The 19,235-nt window shown below is 42.5% G+C and overlaps 1 protein-coding gene across 2 annotated transcripts in view; it reads left to right on the forward strand.

The window, feature by feature from the left end:
• Window positions 1-19,235, forward strand: part of ADSS (adenylosuccinate synthase) — a 58,104-nt gene that overhangs the window by 15,325 nt on the left and 23,544 nt on the right. For both annotated transcript variants that reach the window (XM_019549769.1, XM_019549770.1), the window contains exons 2-5: window positions 9,987-10,089; window positions 10,637-10,705; window positions 12,562-12,612; window positions 15,166-15,232. In XM_019549769.1, coding sequence (XP_019405314.1) covers window positions 9,987-10,089; window positions 10,637-10,705; window positions 12,562-12,612; window positions 15,166-15,232 — 290 coding nt within the window. The remainder of the gene's footprint in view (window positions 1-9,986; window positions 10,090-10,636; window positions 10,706-12,561; window positions 12,613-15,165; window positions 15,233-19,235) is intronic.

Genomic DNA, 19,235 nt, shown 5'->3' on the forward strand with positions numbered 1-19,235 from the left:
TGCTGGCCCTCAACACAAACCTATGGGGCACATGCCCTCCCATGCCTCCCCCAGGGGTGCACACAGAAATTTACAAAGAGAGGAGTGGCAGGTCTTATGGCTCTAGGAACCACAGCAATTAATACTGACACTGGCTAAATTGAAACCCATGGGCCAGATGAAGTGGCTTCTCTCTCCAGATCTGATAAGTTGGACACCTGTGATATAGATGATAAAATCTTTTTAATAAAGGGACTTTTATTGCATGTTGTTAGTGTTCAACATGATAGTCCAACTGTGGTTGAAATATAAGTACGGTAGAGAGGCCAATATAACTAACCACCCCCTCTGTTTCTCCTGCTATGCCTTGATGTTATCTGTACAATGATTTGAGATGCTGTCCCCAGGGTCTGTAAGTGGGCTCATTGAGTTTGTGCTCAGCCTAGCTCACTTGTACTGCCAGATACACTGGTGTTGTGTGTTGAGATTGTCCTTTGTTTGCTATCCACCTTCTGCACCTCATTGGTACCTGTGCTTGCTGAGAATTACCATGGTTCTACAAGCCCTAATTATGTCTTAGGGGTGCTAATTGTGGCTTCCAGGCTGCCCCATAGCCACATCTGTGCCTTGCTCCGATTTCATTCAAGATTCCCTCATTTCCCCAGCTGTCTCTGTCTCTACCTGGACGCCGGTTCACAACTTCAGGGGTCCCTGACCCTGACAAGACTGTCACCCTCACTGTCTCAATTTACTGGGTCCTTTACACTTCCATGGCTCCAAGTACAGAGTGTCTCCCAGATGCCCCTCATGGCCTCCATCTGCCCCTGTAGTCGCTTCCAAACCTCTGGTGAAAAGCACAAAGCACAAAACAGCTGCTTCCTAACTCAAACCTTATCCTATGTTGGTGACTGCTGTAAAATCCTATCTTCAATCTGTTGGCTCCCTCTCAGCCTTCTAGGTTTCTTTCCAAGTCCATGGTTTCCCTTCTGTAACAGCTTATTCTGGCTGGCAGATGAGTGAAGAATCATGGGAAAAGTAATTGAGGTGATAATGTGGATGAGACTGGTCTTTCTACCAACAGATGTCCAATGGAACTCTTAACTGCAAAGGGTGATCAGTCATGGAGGAAAGTCTGTCAAAACAGACAAACTCGTTTGCAGCTCAGCAGCGCAAGTGTCACAGATAAGCTGAAGATTTTAGTAATCTGCAGATCTAAAGCACCTGGGGTTTTTATAATGAATTGTTTGCCTTGTGATTATTAGTCCAACAAAAAGCTGTGGATGACTGCAGAGCTGTTGAAAGAATGGCTTAGTTTTGAAGTTTAGGCATAAAGGAACACGATTTTACCTTTGGATAACTTCTACCCACATCTCGGTCCCAAAGATATTATGGAACATTAAAGCGCACCCAGTTACATCTATGTATTGTAGCCACTAAATCAAGGAATCATTCATGCTGTCAGGGTAAGCTGCAGATCAGAATTTTTCAAAAAAATGTTAATAAGCTTGGAAATGAATCAAACATCAGTGTTCTCTATGCCATTCAAATAATAGTGATTTGTCATCACCAGTTGCTGGAGTAGAATGGAGAACCTTAGCAGCCAATTGACAAATCATTGCTAGAATGAGAGCATGAGGGTCCTGCTTGATGTTTTTGAGAAAATTGATGTTCCTTCTGGAGTGACACTTCAAAATCTCATGGAACTATAGATGTAAAAACACACGAAGAGGGAGAAGTAACAGATGATACATGTCCACTTTCTGATTCACTCTCTCTCTGGTTAATACCACAAGCAGGTACCTCACCACGCCAAAAATGTTCCTGACAGCATCTTGTAGTGCAAGGTGCACTCCAGTATGTCTTAGAGACATGTATATACCAGCATTATCAAGATGGTGCAGAAGAAAATAATAGATAGCCTATGTTGAATTATACAGTGTTTTGTATTAAAATAATGAACTCACTGTTTGTTTCTGACCTGGTTTCACATCACCTGCCTGCCATTTTCATTGCAGTCAGCTTTAGGGTGTCTACTGGCTATTCTGTGCTACATGTATTGATCCTTTTGGGAACACTTTTCTGAATTTGCCTAACAATATGTCACTCTAGCAGACTGGAGTCAGTTATACTGATCTATTGCTGTATATTAAAAGCATTTGGAAAGCTTAAAACATGTCTAACTGGCAGCCTGCACTCAGTCTATGAGGGGCTAATGCATGGCCTGAGGGTTCCCATTTGCTGCCACTCCACTTCATTGCTCCAGAAGCTGTGGTAGCAGGGGCGGGGGTCTTTGGGGAGGGGTACCAGGACGGGCGGCGTAGTGAGTTTGCTGCCCATAAAACAGCAACACCAAAGGGGCTGAAGTAGGGGGGCTCATAGGACTGTGATGGAGGGGTTGCATTGCCCATATAGTGGTGGAGGAGGGAGGGGACTCATGCACCCAGTGGGAGTGGTAGAGGGGTTCAGTGTGGCGACAGCAGTGGAGGTCCTGCCCCTTGCAGCCTGCACAGTGTGTGGTTTGGGACTTTAAACCTGCTGAGACCATAGTTCAGGGGTGGGCCAGATGTGGCCCACCAGGCCATTCTATCTGACCCACGGGACCCCTAAAAATTTAGAAAATGAATATTTATCTGCCCCTGGCTGCCTGTCATATGGCCCTTGATGGCTTGCCAAAACTCAGTAAGCGGCTCTCCGCCCAAAATAGTTGCCTACCCCTGCCGTACTTGCTTTGAAGTTGGAATGTTCTGCCTTAATATACAGGATGACAAAATTGGCAGTGCATTTACATAGAGATTACTTATACAAAGAACACAATTCTGGGCTTTAATGAAGTTTATTGAGTTTCATGTTCTCAACTTTGCCAGCTTTTAGCATAACCTCAAGGTATGATTGCTTTTCTGTTTTAATTCTTACGTTTGAGTGCTGGTAGTTCTAAGAATAATTATGGACCAGGCCTAAGTTGGCACGACAATGCAGTTAGCCAGTAGAATTCAGTTTCTGTGGGCAAAACTTTGTGCCCGCATTGTTCGGTGGCAGCAAAATCCCTTCTTTCAGCCGGCCGAATAACCCACATCTCTGAGTAAAAAAAGGTTTCTTTTGACAGAAGATGCAGACATGCCTGTACTTTCCTAGAGTGCACTGCTCATGATTACCACAGATGCTGGATCCATGTGTAGGGCTGTGACAGGTGGCACCTCGGGCTGGGTCTCCTGTTGACCTGCCTTCCTGTCTCTATGGGGCACTCCTCCTGGTCTTGCCTGTCACGATTTGCTGTTCCTACAAACTGATAGTAAATATGGGAGACTGCCTATTATATGCCCTGATACCAGGGGGTGCTATCTGTGATAACAACCTCCCCTACACCATGCACCATGCAGTCCATGCCTCGCAGATGGCATCCAAATTAACATTACTCCCAGTCTGGACTCAGTTTGCTCCAGTCTCAAAGTTGGGCTCCACACCACGTGCCCACGCACATTCATACCACCTCCCCTCTGACAGGAGGTCTCTTCTACTCCGCCCTTCTTTTACTGGGGCCTCTGGCATACTGCTTGTTACCAGGCCACACTCCACTGCCTTGCTTCCTTTAGCAGCCCTTCTTGGGCCACCAGGCTTCGCTACTCGTACTGGCCTTGCTACGCAGGAACTTCATTTCCTGCGAGTTCCCCTAATCTGTGCCAAACCCAGGGCTAATTCTGCCCCAAGCCTCTCACCGGGCACAACTTCTCATGGGGCTGACCCTTGCACTGACCTTCAAGTTTACTTTCATTCGACCCTACTCAGCACACCCCTTGTGCTGTCCGTCAGGCCTATTCCTACTTCAGCCCTACTCAGCTCCCTCACATGCACAGCCCTTCAGGTCTACTTGCTCTTTAGCTCTACTCTGTGCAGGGCCTCCCAGTGTTCTCCATGCTACCCCCTCTGGGGTCTCCGGGACCTCATATCCCTGCTGGGCTCAGGGACCTACATGTGGGCATACCTGGCCCCACTACTCCTGCAATTCTGCATTACCCCTCTAGGGTCTCTGGGATCTGTCATCCTTGCTGGTGTCAGGCACCTACACATGAGCGTACCTGGCCCCGCTACTCCCACAGCTGCCTCCAAAGCCCACCCAAAGATGGGGTCTGGGGTTAAGGCACCCCTCCTCACCTTTCACCAGGGTGGTAACTGGCCTGGCACTTCCTGGGGACTCTCGCAGTACTAGGAGCCCTGCCAGGCCGCCCTTCCCTGCCAGAGTGCAGGTTTAGGTCATCCGCAGGACCAGGAGCCTCCAAACTTCTCCCATAGAAATAACCTCCAAGGTTGCTCCTGCCTCTGCTGGTAGCAGCAAAATGCAACCTTTATGTGCTTTGTGGTCAAAATGGCTGCCCTCATCAGGCACCTTTTAGCTGCCTGCCTCTGCCACAGGGGCCTTACATGGAAACTTGTGGTAAAGAAAAAAAAGAGTATAAAATATTTTTGGGGATGTTGGCAGAGTTATTTAGGGGGGGAATAGCAGGATTGGCGTATTCAGCAGATTAATTTTTTAAGAGAAAACAGAAGATTCTGTGACAACATGAAATGAGCAGAGTATGGAAGAAAGGTGGAGAATACTGAATTCCATAACTGGAAACTGACTTCAATTTCTTGAAAAGAAGAATCCAGTCCTTAAACTGTTGTGGTTATGCTAGGGTTCTGATAAACCATCTGAAAGAGAAAAAAAAAACCCTTTAAAAAGAAAAAAAAAAAGGATTAAATGTATTGTTTGTTGCAGAGTTTTGACTTCTTCCTGTGTCATTTGTAGTTTTCTATTAAAATCCTGAAATGGTTCAGGTAACATTAATATGTATTTTTTTTAATGATTTTGCTGTGACATCAATTGATGAATTTACAAATTATGCAAAATAGAAAGGCAGGTTTAAAACACAAACACAGACTAGCTTTTGGATTTTGATCAAAATCCTGCTGACTTGGAAAGACTGACTGTATGCCTGTGTTTTATTCCAGGTTTAGGGGATGGAGCATGATTGTAATCTAAAAAATACAACTGGCTGGGATTTGCTTTAGTGCCATGCTGTCATTTGGCATTTGTTGCATGACACATTCAGATGGATAAATAAGTACTGTAAAAATAGTACTGATTTATTTTTCAACTTTAAATAATTAATTTTGTGGCCTGAGTAATATTAGAGACAGTTACAACTTTCTGGCTGGATGGAAGAAATAAGAGCCTTGACAAAAGAGTCTTGGAACTTATTGACCAAAATGCTGTCAAATGGGGTTTAAATAAGTGCTCTGAATATGGCTTGCTGTGCAGCACACCTTTACCCCTACAGCCTTCATTGAACGGTGCCAGAAAATTCTTAACGCAGACTAAAAAAATGACAAGTATCTTCATGTGACTGGAACAGTCTGAGCTTGTATGTCTTACACACAGTTGAAGCAGACAAGGCCACTGAACATTGTTGTGATATTTGCATGGCACCGGTAAGATAGCCAACTTTTAACAGATTAAGAATTTAATTATTATTATTAATATAATTAATATAGTTATTAATTAGTGATTGAGTTAATCACTTTGGTGATTTTATTTTTCCTTTCACTTCCCTTTGAGTAGATCCTTTTCATAATGTTAAATATGCATTCAAAATTCCATGTGTTACCTTGTGTATTAAATCAGCCAGTGAGTATCAGTCTAATACAATTTCTCATGCATGGCTAATATGCATGGGTTAGGCCCATGTAAATCACTACAGCTGTGCAGCTTGAATTTCTGTCCATCATTCTCTTGAACCTGGACCTCAAGTTTTACTGTCCCTTCCTTTTGAGAGCAGCAAAAATGTTCAACAAAACTGTTACCTGTTTCTGTAATGAAGCAGCCAAAAGTAGAGTAAGGCAGCCAAAAGTATGAACAGAAAGAATATAAAGGCTTGTTAAATCAAGAGTGGAGAGACTCATTTTATGGAAGAAAAAAGATCAAGGGGAACAGCTTAAAGCAAGACAAGGATTACTGTTTTCAGCAGAACTGCTTAGACTAGCTGCTGTTCTGGAACATAGAACTCATTAGCAAACATTCCTTTTTAACAGATTCTAAGGGTACATGATATGTAGGAAGGAAGCAGTGCAATTTTTGGTATGTTATCTAGCTTTTGCATGTGTCAGGAATGTACGACACTCTCTCCCTGTGTCATGCAGGGACATGGACCCATGAATGTGGATCTTTATAAATCCTGTGTACATGAAACAATAAGCATGCAATTCACAGCAGTATTAAATAGCTTTAAAATAGTTTATTTCTAAAATAAAAGGGAAACTGTTGTTAAACCAGTACTCCTTTGAATAGCCTCTTTAAAAGCGCAGTCATTCAGAAGAATGGAAAACTTATTTGTAAACATGTTGTTTTCTTAATGCATCAGTCCTTGAAAGCTCATTCCCAGTGTTTGATCTTGAAAGTGTTGATCACTATGCAGGAGTTTCCTGTGCTGAATTAGTAATATATCTGACCTTTGCACGTTAAGTTGCATATCTTATAGTAAAGAGATTTTCCTTTTAGAAATCTCTACTGAAAGAACTGAGCAGGGTCTGACACCTTGATGGTCTGATGCACTTGTTATGTTCTCTGGCTTCCCTCCCCTCTTATCTCTCTCCTGCTACACTTTAATAATGATATACTAAGGAGGCTATCACTAGAGGCTAGAGCAGCTTCTTATTTGGAAATGTCCTTCTTGGCCAAGTCCTTTGGGCTTCTGTGCTCTCAAACTCAATGCTGCCGCTACACTTCTCTAGGAGTACTTCTTTAAGAAAGGCCCCAGGGCTGCTGTGCCTTAACCATCATAGTAGGGGTCCTGTAGACCTAAAATGGGCCTGTTTGATCTCAACAACACCTAAGAGCTATAATTGTGGTCTCCAGCTGCCCCCATAACTATGCCTATGGCTCTCTGATATGACTTAGTTGTTATTTGGTGGGGCCCCCCTTGCCTCAAACCAACACTTGGACCCTCAGGCCTCACAATTGTCTGAGCTTCAGCCTCCCCAGCTTGGAGGCTTTTTCTCTGGCTAAGTCCCTCAGCCTAGGTCCATTGCCTCAGACCTTGGCTCGTGGGTCTTGGCCCCTCGTGTTCTGCACAGAGCAAGTCTCCACATGCAGAGTACTCCCTGGAAAGCTGCCATGTGGCCTCCAAACCTTCTCCCATAGCCACAGCCTTGTCCTCCAATTAAAAGTAAATGCAAACAATAGCAAACCCCACCTGGGGTCTTTCTATGATTGCCACGCCCTCCCAAGTAGAGGTCCCCTTCTCAGTATCCTAGGTACCTTCCTGGCCTGCAACCCTCTTACTGCTGCCAGTTCTGTCTGGAGCTCCTTCTGCTATCGCAACCTGGGCCAGACTTCCTATTCAGTCCTGTAGGCTGGACTTATAGAAGCACCCAAGCCCTTCTGGTCACCTGACCCAGCAGCTCTGTCTGTGGTTTGCAGGCCGGATCCCGTAGCTCAGTTTAACCTGGCTACCTACATCTGCTGCTTTCTGTAAGCTGCCCTGGGTTTGCTGTCCCTTCCTAGTAACAGGGATAGGAGTTCCTTGTTATAGTCTGCTATAGGAAAAATACGTTTTAAATTTGTAGTATTCTGTTAACTTTTTCCTAAACTTGAAAATTCTGTTCTTGTGTGAATGCTGGTGTGTTGTCTTCTGTTTTCAAGAGATGAACTAATGTGAGGTAAAATCTTCACACACTGAATTTTGAAGCCTGTAGCAATTCTACTGTGAGATTCAACAGTCCCCAGCTCTGGTAATTCAGATTTACGGTGAGACTTTGAAGAACGTTGAGTTTCTCTCATACTTTGGAAGCCATCTCTTGGAGAAAGCTGACAGACAAAATTCAATATTGCTGCAAGTGTGCAAGTGCAGCCTTTGGATGCCTGAGGAAATGGGTGCTTGAAGATCATGACGTCGTGTTCAAGACCAAGTTCATGGTTTATTAAGCAGTTGTGATCCTTACCTTACTGTACAGAGCTGAGATGTGGACAACATAGGAGATGCTTCTCCAGTGACTTGAGGTATCATCAATGCTGCTTACAAAAGGTCCTTTGAATTCATTGGGAAGACATGTGCACCAAAGTTAATTTCCTTTAGCAAGCAAACGCCATGAGCATCAAGGCAATGATCATCTGACATCAACGTCACTGGGTCAGCCAAGTCATCTGGATGTCTGACTCCAGACTCCTGAAGCAAGTTTTTTTTTCTCTCAGCTCAGTCAAGGTACACACTCAGGAGGGCAGACAAAGCACTTCAAGGATGTCCTCAAGGCCAGCTGGAAAAAATTCTACATCAACTTGTGGGAGACTATCACCTAGAACTGCCCCAAATGGAGGAAGAGTCTGTTGCAAGGATATCAGTACCTTGAAACCTCATGATAACAGGAGATGGAAAAGCGGGAGCGGCAGAAACGCTGTCGCAGACTGAATCAAGAATATGGAGCCACCCGTCCTGCATAAAAACATGTCCGAGTTTCAGCAGAACCTGTTGCTCCCAGATTGGCATTGCCAGACATCTTTGGACCCACAGATAGGGCTGTTGTAGAAGACGGTCATTCTCAACTGCAAAGGATTGCCGATGATGAATTGCCGATATAAATTGCTGCATTTGAGCTCTGGCAATGTTGAAACAGAATGAGGGGGGTTTTTTTTTTTGTTTTTTTTTTTTGTGTGCGTGTATTGAAAACATAGTAGATTGGTCTTACTTGATTTGTGATCTTAAGAAATACTTTAATACTTCTCACTGGATCCTGGTTTCAAAACTGAAGTTTTAAGGCTAATGAGAGCCAAACAGCTTTTTCCAATTTACAGTTTATATAGTGTTCACTTAAAGAAGGGGCGTAAAGTGATACCCAGCAAACCTTAAAATTATATTTGTCCTGCTGTAAACAGGCCTTTCTGAACTTTAGGCATGGCCTTTCAGAACTTTAGGCTGAATATAGAGGAACACTTGTCTTGAAAATTTAGATTTCAGCAGAGCCCCTTGAGTATATTTGACTTTCTGTTGCACTGATAAATGGCTTATAATTCTGGGAGCAGGTATGCTTGTTTTGAAAAGTATAATCAAGAAACAACAGGGGTATTTGCTTGGCCAGTAACCTTTACAGTTTCATAGACCTGGTTTGGTTCTCTTTAAGACCTGAACACAGACTTCCTTTCTGTCTTCCAGTAATATTTCCCAATTTAATAAATCTTTTAATACTTTGTTTCTTGTAAACTTTCTCCCATCTACCTATTCATTCCATGTAAATGGGTCTCCTGCAGCTTAGCAGGGACTACGTTTTAGCTTGACCTAGATTTACCCTGTAATAGCTTTCTTTTTAAAGATGAAAATTCCATGTCATTGCAAATTTCCTTTCTGGCTGAGGAAAGGATTTGGCAAATCCATGCCTTGCTGATCATTGACCAGAGAAATATACAAGGGGCTGAGCCCAGTATTGGAACTGTTCTTTCTTATGTTAAACTAAAGGGCTGATCTGTCTTGGTATGTTAATGAAACTGGGAGTATAACTGTACTAAGTGTCCCCTGTCCCCCACATTTATTTGTAGTCTCAGACAATCAAATGACTAGAATAGTGCTTATAGTAGAAATAAATAATTCTGCTGAACTTTTAATATAGACAATCCTATTTTTTTTCTTTTTTTTCCCAAAAAGTAGTGTATTGTTTCAGAGCATTTGTCCTTTCTGCTTTAGAAAATGTTTTACACTTTTACTCATCTTTATACATCTGATCCAAAAGAGCCTTTGGGGAATCAGTTAAAGAAGATATGATTTAAGAAAGAGTAATTATTTAAGTGTCAGTGAAAGCAGATATGGTAGAAAAAGGCAAGCATTGACTGTATCTAGTTAAGCTAGACAGTTCACCTGATCTCACTTTCATTTATTGCTTATAAAAAGGAGCTGCAGATTTGGAGCCAGGGTAGCCTAAACTCTGTTTTGGTCATAATATTGTTAAACATCAACATAGTAAATACCATAAATGTTCTTGTGTTCCAGGGAGGCAACAATGCTGGGCATACTGTTGTTGTAGACTCTGTAGAATATGATTTTCATCTTTTACCCAGTGGGATCATCAATCCAAAAGTCACTGCATTCATTGGTGAGTATGGCATTTCTGTCATCAAAATTAACGTTAGTAACCAGCTAAGATTTTTTGAGACGCAGACAAAAGTTAAGCTCCCTAGTCTAACTCATGGCACTTTACAGAAAGTGCCATGAGTTAGACTGACCCGCCCAACTGAATAGATATTAGCTGTTGGGTTGGGAGGGTGGGGGATCAAGCTCCAATTTGGGGCCAATCTAGGTACTGAGGCTGTCTCCAGGTTCTGAGGCTGTGTCTTTGCAGCTTCTTCCTCTAGCCCCACCCCTCCTCTCCTGTTCCTGGTGCTGTCTCAGGATGGGAGGGGGAGGGAGGTCTATGCTGGGACTTCCCCAGCTGGAGTGTGTGTATGTGTTTGGGGGGGCGGGGATTGGAGTCCTCCAACTCAGCAGGGGTTGGGGGAATTCCAGTCTACCTGTTCTACCTTTCATCACTGGCTGGGGATGGATTTACATTTTCATGTTTAAAAAAAAAAAAAAAAAAAAGAACTATGGCTTTTTCTTATTTAGCATAATATATTATACTGTGTACTTGTGATTTTCTTCAGGAAATGGTGTAGTAATTCATTTGCCAGGACTGTTTGAAGAAGCTGAGAAGAACGTAAAGAAAGGAAAAGGTGAGAACAGCTTTGAGATACTACTTTAAGATAGTTTCTGAGTACCCTTCTCATAAAGTTGCAACCAGCAAGGGATCCCCAGAGTTCCTGAGCCAACATGTTTGGCTGAGTAGATATTTCTCTGGTCATTTCTGGCAATACACTTCCCATCAGGGATCACCTTACAGCAGGGGTCGGCAAAATACAATACAGCTCATGGTCCGGATCCAGCCCACCGAGGAATTTTGTATGGCCTGCAGCAGGTTCCTCGGTTGCACCCGACCCAGCTGTGGGGAGTAGCCCGGTCCATGGCTCATGTGAGCAGGCACGCAGTAGCGCTGGGGCAGTGTGGTTATAGCCAGACTCCATTTCCTGGCAGTCCTGGTGGCACTGGCTCCTTCCAGCTGCTGCAGCCACAGCTGCTAACCCTGGCCCTGCTGCCCAGGCACTCCAGCCCATTGGCCCCACCCCCACAGCTGGGGGCAGCACTAAGCAGGCAAGCTAGGAGGCTGGGATGGGGCTGCAGGCCAGTGGAGAGTGATGTTTGGTAGCTGAATGGGCCGGGGAGACCCAGGATCTTGGGACAGCACAGAGCCAGAGCCAGGGCTGCGATCTGCTTTCTGCATGCCCATGGAACCTGTACCCATCACTGGGTCGGGTTCCTTCATTCCCATTCAACCTGCTTGAATTCCCCCCTTCCCTCGAACAGATGCAGGGAGCCCTGTGTGAACAAAGGTGGGAAGAGAGCTCTGTCCAGAGAGAATTTGGCTGAAGTTTCCATGTCTTGCTTTGACAGTGGGCTTCATGGAGGGGGGAGGTGGCAGGGGAGTTGTGCTGGTACTGCTGTGGGGGCTCCTCCTGCTGGTGCTGCTGGAGCCAGATCTGTTGCATCTTCAGCACACCACTGCCTTCCTGGCACAACCCCTGTTCTCTGGGCAGGGATGTGTGGGGAGCAGGATCCTGGCTCTGCCCCAGCTCTGTGCTGTCACCACTCCGCAATTTTGGGGTGTCCCCAGCCCTGGCCACTTGTCTCACTTCCAAACTCGCTATCTGCCGACCCACAGCCCTATCATACATAGAAACTTTTGGTGAGCTGTTGCCTTTCGGGGGGAGGGGTGCTAACCTGGCCTGCAACAGGTCTCCAAAGCTCCCTATGTGGTCTGCGTGCCCAAATAATTGGCCACCCCTGCCTTACTGCCTCCCAGCAGACCACATTCTGATTTGTGAATTGCTTCTAAGCCTTTTTTGTCAGTTTTGAAGGTCAGATTTCAAATTTGAAAGTAAGTTGTATTTCAGGCGCAATAACGTCTCGTAATTGGTCTGTATATAACTCTTACTATATGAATATATCTGCTACAATTTGGGAATATACTAGAACAGAAAGAGATGCCATACAACCAACATAGTTTTTTGGCCCAATATCCACTTTTTAAACTGAGGGCAAGAAAATGTACTCTGGCCCCTGGTAGGCAGATGGCAATATGGTAGGTATTGGGGTAAATACATTTTATATAACTTTTTTAAAGAAAAAAGAAATGAAAAAGTTCTATGAAATGAACCTGAATGAAGGGAAATATTAGAACTAGTCTGATAGTGAAGCTGAGCTTGTTCTAACTACAGCTGGAAATTGGAGCTTTTCAAGTGTGTAGATCTAGAATTTTTAGGTTTTGGTAAACAGTCTGAACTTCACAATACAAAGGCCTGAATTAAACTTCAGTGGTTGAGAATCACTTGTGTTTCTCTAAAGTGAGATGACAGTTCAGTCCTTTTGAACTTCTCTCCCTTTCCAAACCTATACTTAGTCATGGTGAAAGAGAAATACAGATAAAGAAAAATGTTATACTAAACTGTAATGCAAACTTTCACTTGTTTTTAAGGACTAGAAGGTTGGGAAAAGAGACTAATAATTTCTGACAGAGCTCATATTGGTAAGATCATACACTGCATTTATTTATATTTCTATAAGAATTTCCTCAGGCATTGTATATACTTCAATTAATATTTTGTTATTAGTGCCTAATGAATCCAAGCAGCAATTGGGGTTCTACTGCAGCCATTCTTTTTGCACATTTTTTGTATCAAGGTGGTTCATTTAAGTTGATTCCCAGTGACTATCTTGCTTTGTTAAAGAGCAAGTCAAAAGTTACTTTACTGAAGTCTTCATTTCCCACTTCAACATATGAATCTTTGAAACCACATGTGAAGCTTGTTTTTCCATATCATTCTTAATCTTACTGGTAAAAGGATTCCATGGCTTTATGCTTTTTAGTCAGATTTCCAAAGTAACTAGTCATCTCTAAACTAAACTGCCAACTGCTTCATGAGACTGACTTTACAGGCTTGCCTTGAACAGTTTTCTAAGAATCCAAATAATTTGTTTTTCTCTTTCTCAAAAGTTTTGTTCTTTATATTTGAGTTTAGGAGCTCACTATTTAGACATTGATTTCAACCTGCATTTCAGAGTGCCTTTGGACGTACAACCTGAAGTAGAATCAGATTGGTCATCAGGAGCCCTGCAGAACATCAAAAGAAAACTTTTACTCCCAGATACCTTCTTGAGGACTGACTACTATGTTTACCTGAATACACACAGATTTCAAATTTTAAGACAACCTCTCAAAAATTAGATTCTATACAGGGAAAATGATAAATTTGCTATAATCTTCCCTGTTATAGAAACTAACTATCATCTTAAATTTGTCATCTCCTCCCTCCCTACCACCAACTGCTGTGGCAGGGAGCAGATCAGCAGTGGGGATAGGAAGCCTGCCTTTTCCTCCTGTAACCCCCACCTTCTCCCTTGCCACTTCCCCATGCCCTCTGCTGTCTCCCCCACGGGCAGGGAGCAGGCACTGGAGGGCAGAGCTTGAGTTCTACCTTCACTGTCCCTACCTGAGCCACAGTCTCCTGCCCTGAGCTGCAAGCAGCTGTGCAGGGGAGCTCTGGGGCTCCCCCTGCATCCGGATCAGCTGGGGACACTACCACGTGGCACAGCTCCTGGCTAGAACAGTCGCATACTCTATTCTAAGATGAGGCTTGGTTTTCCAACATGTTAAATTGCATTGGAATCAAGCAAATGCAGTACTTTCTGACTTAGTTATTATGTTACCACTTACCAGCTTCCCTTTGTGTAAATATATTTACATAAAATAGTATTTTAGTGAGTGTATGTAATGATGTCCACAGGTATTAAGAAACTGATTTATTGGCATATAACAGTTTAGGGTCTTCTGGGGAAGAACTAAAACATTGTGCAACATTAATGGGTGGGGAGCTCTCTTTCTGGAACTTTAAAAGGAAAAAAGATTGCTATTTAGGCCTTGTTACATAATTTACACAATATAATCTGTTAAGAAAATAAAGGAAATTGTTCCTTGATAAAATGACTCTGTTTTCAGAATAAATGTCATGCAGAGAAGGTTTTTCAGAATAACTGAGTTACACCAGGACCGCAGTTTCTGAATCATTATTCTGAAATAGCCTTTTTGATCAATCTACAGTTACCATTAATGAGACATTTTCCTACTGTAAATGAACCTCATGGCTATCTTGAAAATTGAGGGAGAGGTATTTCAGCTTTGTAGCTAGAAATAATCTAGATGTGTATTGCCATCTAGCCACATGAAACTTGCCACACACAAAATGGGTATTAACATAGGCAAGCATGACAGCTCAGAATCGATAACAGAAGATGAAACTAGGCATATTCCATGGCTGCCTTGGGGATAACATGTTCTATTCCATACATGCCAAAAAAGTTCCTTGTGCCTTTCTAAGAGGCTTAGATCATTATGCATAAAAGCTCTTAAGATATTTGAATAGAATAAGTTTGCAAAGAATGTCCTTTAATTTGTAAATCTAAAAATATTGGCAGGATGTGTCTTGATTGCCCTTTTAATTGTCCCTCTTTCATCTACTAGCTAGCTTTCCAGCTCCCTTGTTTCCTCTGCCCCTGTTCCCCTATGGCTGTAAAATTTAAGGTCTTAATTTGATATAAGCTGTGTAACCAATCAAAACACTAAGATTGTCTTGCTTTTTTCACAGAAAATTTAAAAATGGTCCAAGTTATCTAGGCTGATCTAAGGATTTAGATCACTGAAAATCATAGGGAAGAAGTGAAATACAAAACAAAATTGCGGTTGGAGAAATGCTAGAGTCCTTATTAAAGCTGAGTTGGCTGTGTTGCATATTTTTTCCTTCCTTTCTGTGCAACAAATAGTGAATCTGAGGCCTGAGGTAATTGTTTTTTGACCTTCAGGAATTCAGTGTGTTGAGAAAAATAAACTTTTACAGCAGCATCAGTTGACCTGTAATTTATTGTAGTGCTATACTTTAAAGTGTTGTTTTTCTCCATATGAGGGGGGAAAAAAAGACTTGACTTGTTAGAAAAATAATTTGTAGGAAGGATCCTTCATTTCTGTTTGCTTAGGATAAAGTTTTATGCAAATTTGCATTCTAAGGATTTTTTACATTTTATTTAGTATTTGACTTCCATCAAGCTGCTGATGGCATCCAAGAACAACAAAGACAAGAGCAAGCAGGAAAGAAGTATGTAACTTTATTTTGTGTGTTAAATACAGGACAGCATAAGTTTTAGAACAAACACAGCAAAAAGAATCTAGCATGTTTGACAAACTAAAGACAATAGAGTAATAAAAGGAATTGTTGAAGTCGAACAAAATGTTCCATGGTTCATTTTGGACCCATTTGTTATTAGTAGGAGATAAGAGGGTCATGCTTTTTAGAAGTGTGGGTCATACCCTGTTCGTTTTGTTTAATGGAAATAGCTACATTGACTCTTCTTTCATAGTACTTAAATTAGCTTATTTTGGACCTGTATGTTTTGACAGACTATATTTTCAGCCTGGAAACACTGTCAAGGCTGGCAGGATTGAAATGACATGTACTCACTTTATTTTGTTTTCAGAAGCGTACTTAAACATTTATGCTATGTATTGCATGCTGCTTGCTGTCTCCATTTTTGGGGGTTTTCTTGTGAGTTTTAAAACTGAAATACCTTCTGCTTAACTTGTAAGTTTCCAAGAACTTGCTAGGTCTTGGGAATAGAAGCAGCTGGCAAAATGAATAGCAGAAAATGAGCTCAGAACTGTGGCTTTCTGAAATGTCTATTTTAGCCTTATTCTGGAGGGCTTTTCTATATGAGTGAAAGAGTAATGCAGTCTGCTGCTGCTGATACTGCCAGTAAAAGATGTTGCTCATGATTATGACCTTTGAAACGGATGCTTGCTTTTAAGAAAATTTACTGTAACTGCTTTCAATTGCTTTTACCTGTGGCTGTCTTCAAATGACATGCTTAGTTTTGTCCAGTGCTTGGCATCTTTTATTTCTAACTCCCTTAAGAATTAAAAAGCAAGGTGAAAAGGAGGTGATCATTTTTTCCCATGAGCAAGTGATTACATCCCAGCTTGTAGCTGAGAATAAACTTTAGGGGTCTCATACAAATCAGTATCAGATGGCATTTATAATAATACAGTCAGATACACAGTTAGCTGTGAGAGACATTCTTTAATGATCAAAATGAAACACTGCATACACTGGCCTGTATTATTTACTGTATTTACCCAAGTCTAAGATGACCCTGAATTTAAGACAACCCCATAATTAGTAGATTCTAGACATGAAAAATGATAATGTTTTAATTTTCTATGTCTATGATCTAGTTATTGGAGAGTCTTCTTATATTCATCCCTCCTGTTATTGCCCCAGGAAAATATGAGGCTGGAAGGCAGGTAGCCTTCTCTCCTCTGGCCTGTCCCATCTCTCAATGCCTTTCCCATCCTACCAGTTGTCTCCCATTTGTGTCTGCCACCCTCCCCCTTTACTTTTTCATCTGCTCTTACTTTGTCTCCGCTGGGGGCATAGAGCACCCAGCCAAGCCAGGCAATAACCATGCCTCCAGATTCAGCCTTCAGCCTCAACTGAGGTCAAGGCTAGAACTGCAGTGGCTTCCTTGCTGTGCCACACTCCCCTTCCTTGTACTCCCCTACTCTATGCATCCCTTTCCCTGTGCTCCCCCTGCACCTCATGCCCCCTCCCTGCATTTCACTTTACTTCCCGCACGTCCTGCACATCCCTTTCCCCATGCTCTTCCCCTTTCCCCCACACTACCTCTTCTCCACACATCCCTTCACCTGTGGCCCCCTGCCATCCCTTCCTCCATGCTCCCCCCTGCACCGTGTGCCCTTTCCCTGTGTTCCCCTCTGTGCTTCATACTCTTTCCCCCAAGCTTCCCCCTGCACTGTGATCTCTGTGATCCCTCTCCCCCATGCTCCATGTTTCTTCTGCACCCTTTCCTCACACTCCTTTCACTTCATGCATCCCTTCTCCCATGCTCTTCCCAGTACTGTGTGCCCCTTCCCTGTGTTCTCCCCTGCACCGCACATCCTGTTCCCCATGCTCCCCTCTGCATTGTGCTTTCTGTATTCCCATTTCCCCATGCTACCCTTGCTGGTTTCTGCCCAGAATGGAAGCATGGAGATATACTGTAAGATGGCTGTTCCTTCTTTTCTTCCTCTTTCCTCCAGCAGTCACATGGATGAGGAGATGGAATCCAGAAGGAGCAGATCAAGGGGGGCACAATGATGTTGTTGCACCAAGCTTTGATTCCTGCTCCATCCAAAGTGTAAAACTGATTGCCTGGCAGCAGCAGTTATTTTTGTTCAGGAATTGCTGAAGGAATCGATTACCTTCATGGCTCATTGTAACCTGCCCGATTTCTTGCTAAGCGATTTCTGCTAACATACTTGAATCTTTGCTCCATAAGGGTTATCATCCCCCTCTTTTTTTTTAATAGTCTTGGTGTTCTACCAATCAAGTTACACTGTCTTCAGCAATTTTGCTGTCTTTTTGCTACTCTTGGTTTCTTATCTCCTATTTCACAGCCTGGCTCACTTTGAGCTCTTTCCAAAACAGTAGATGCACCCAATGGAGTCTAGTCTTCAGAAGTACCTACCACAGTTTTAGTTTTGGGCTGTGCGGGCAAGAGTTGCTGACAGTTCAACTGTGAAAGGGTTAAAACTGTTTTCTGCCTGAGTAGGAAAGGGAAGGTGCATGAGCTAAAAATTAGACCACCTGTGATCTGTGTGGCTGTAACTCTGCAAAAATCTTTTTTTTCTTCATTCTGCCTTCATAAAACCAAGGTGCCTGTCTGATTTGTGTGGGACGTGAGAAAAATACATTAATTGTTCTCCCTCAAATTCCTCTTCATCAACTTTTTTTGTTGGTGTGGTATGTACAAAAAAATCTGGACAATAGTTATGCAGCTGGTACTAAGACAAAGGCCTAGTATGTTCATCCTTATTGTCTTGTTTTGTACTCCTGTTTGTACCACCTGCTGTCTTTTATATTCCAACTGTAAGCTGTTTGTGGTAGGGACTGTTTCCTTGTGTGTTTTGTATGGTGCGCTCCCAGTTGCAATGTGCTGCTGGGGACAGAACCTGAAAAATCTCAGCCCCCTGTTACGTTTTAATCTGATGATCCTGAATTCTCCATCAGCTTCAACACTGAACACAATAAGGTTATTAGCCTTTTGTAAAAAGCAGTGGCCTTGTCTAAACCACTTGTCTTTTTTTGCTTATCTGCCCCTCCATGATCCTTTTTTTACTCTCCATTCCTCCAGCTAGTTTCCTTCTATCTACCCTATCAACTCTATTTTTAAACACTCGTCCCTCACTCCTGTTCTACTCAAAATGTTTTCATAAAATAAACTTTATTAGAACAAAAACTTTTACTTGGTAAGGAAAAGGCAAGTTACATCTTGTCTAAATATAAACACACTGTGATCCTTTTTCCTCAACTTCCCACTCTAAACTCCACTCTACCCTTTTTTATTGATCTCACTTTTTCTGTCTCACTATTGCAACCTCTTCAGTGACTCAAAGTGCAAGGCAGTTATTTGTGGCATTCCAACAGAACGGTGTTTTAAACTAAAAGTCTGATAATTAATATCCCTAACCAGTTAACAAGTTACTAGCACTGTCTAGGGATAAAAATGTCCATCTGCCAGTGGATGTTGTGACTGGCTATCAGTCTAACCTTTTTGTTTTAGTTTGGTTTAGTTAATTCACATTTGTTTTTTACTTGAGCTTTCTTAGGGTGCTTCTAATGAACGCCTTGAAAGCTAAGCAAACTGATTCCTTTTAAAAAAAAATAGCACAAAATGTTTATTTTTGTCAAGTTCTGGCATTATATAAGATTAACTTTCAAGAAGTGCTAGAAGAATCTCTGTGGAAGTTTTTGCTAAAATTCTTGACTTGCTTACTTTTGAAACAATACTTGCAAAGTACATCCAAGATTTTTATCTGTAGTTGTTCCAGGGTTTCATAAAGTTTAGTAGTATTACTTAAAGTTAGTCCATGAAGCCCTTCTTGGAAATCAAACATAGAGTTACTTAGCCATCTTCAGGATTATGTGATATGTTTCATAGTTTCATAGTTTGTAGGGTTGGAAGGGACCTGAGCAGATCATCTAGTCCGACCCCCTGCCATGGCAGGAAAGAATACTGGGGTCAAATGACCCCAGCAAGATGTTC

Source organism: Crocodylus porosus, unplaced genomic scaffold (genome assembly GCF_001723895.1).
Source record: "Crocodylus porosus isolate Cpor-Errol unplaced genomic scaffold, CroPor_comp1, whole genome shotgun sequence".
NCBI classification, from domain to species: domain Eukaryota; kingdom Metazoa; phylum Chordata; order Crocodylia; family Crocodylidae; genus Crocodylus; species Crocodylus porosus.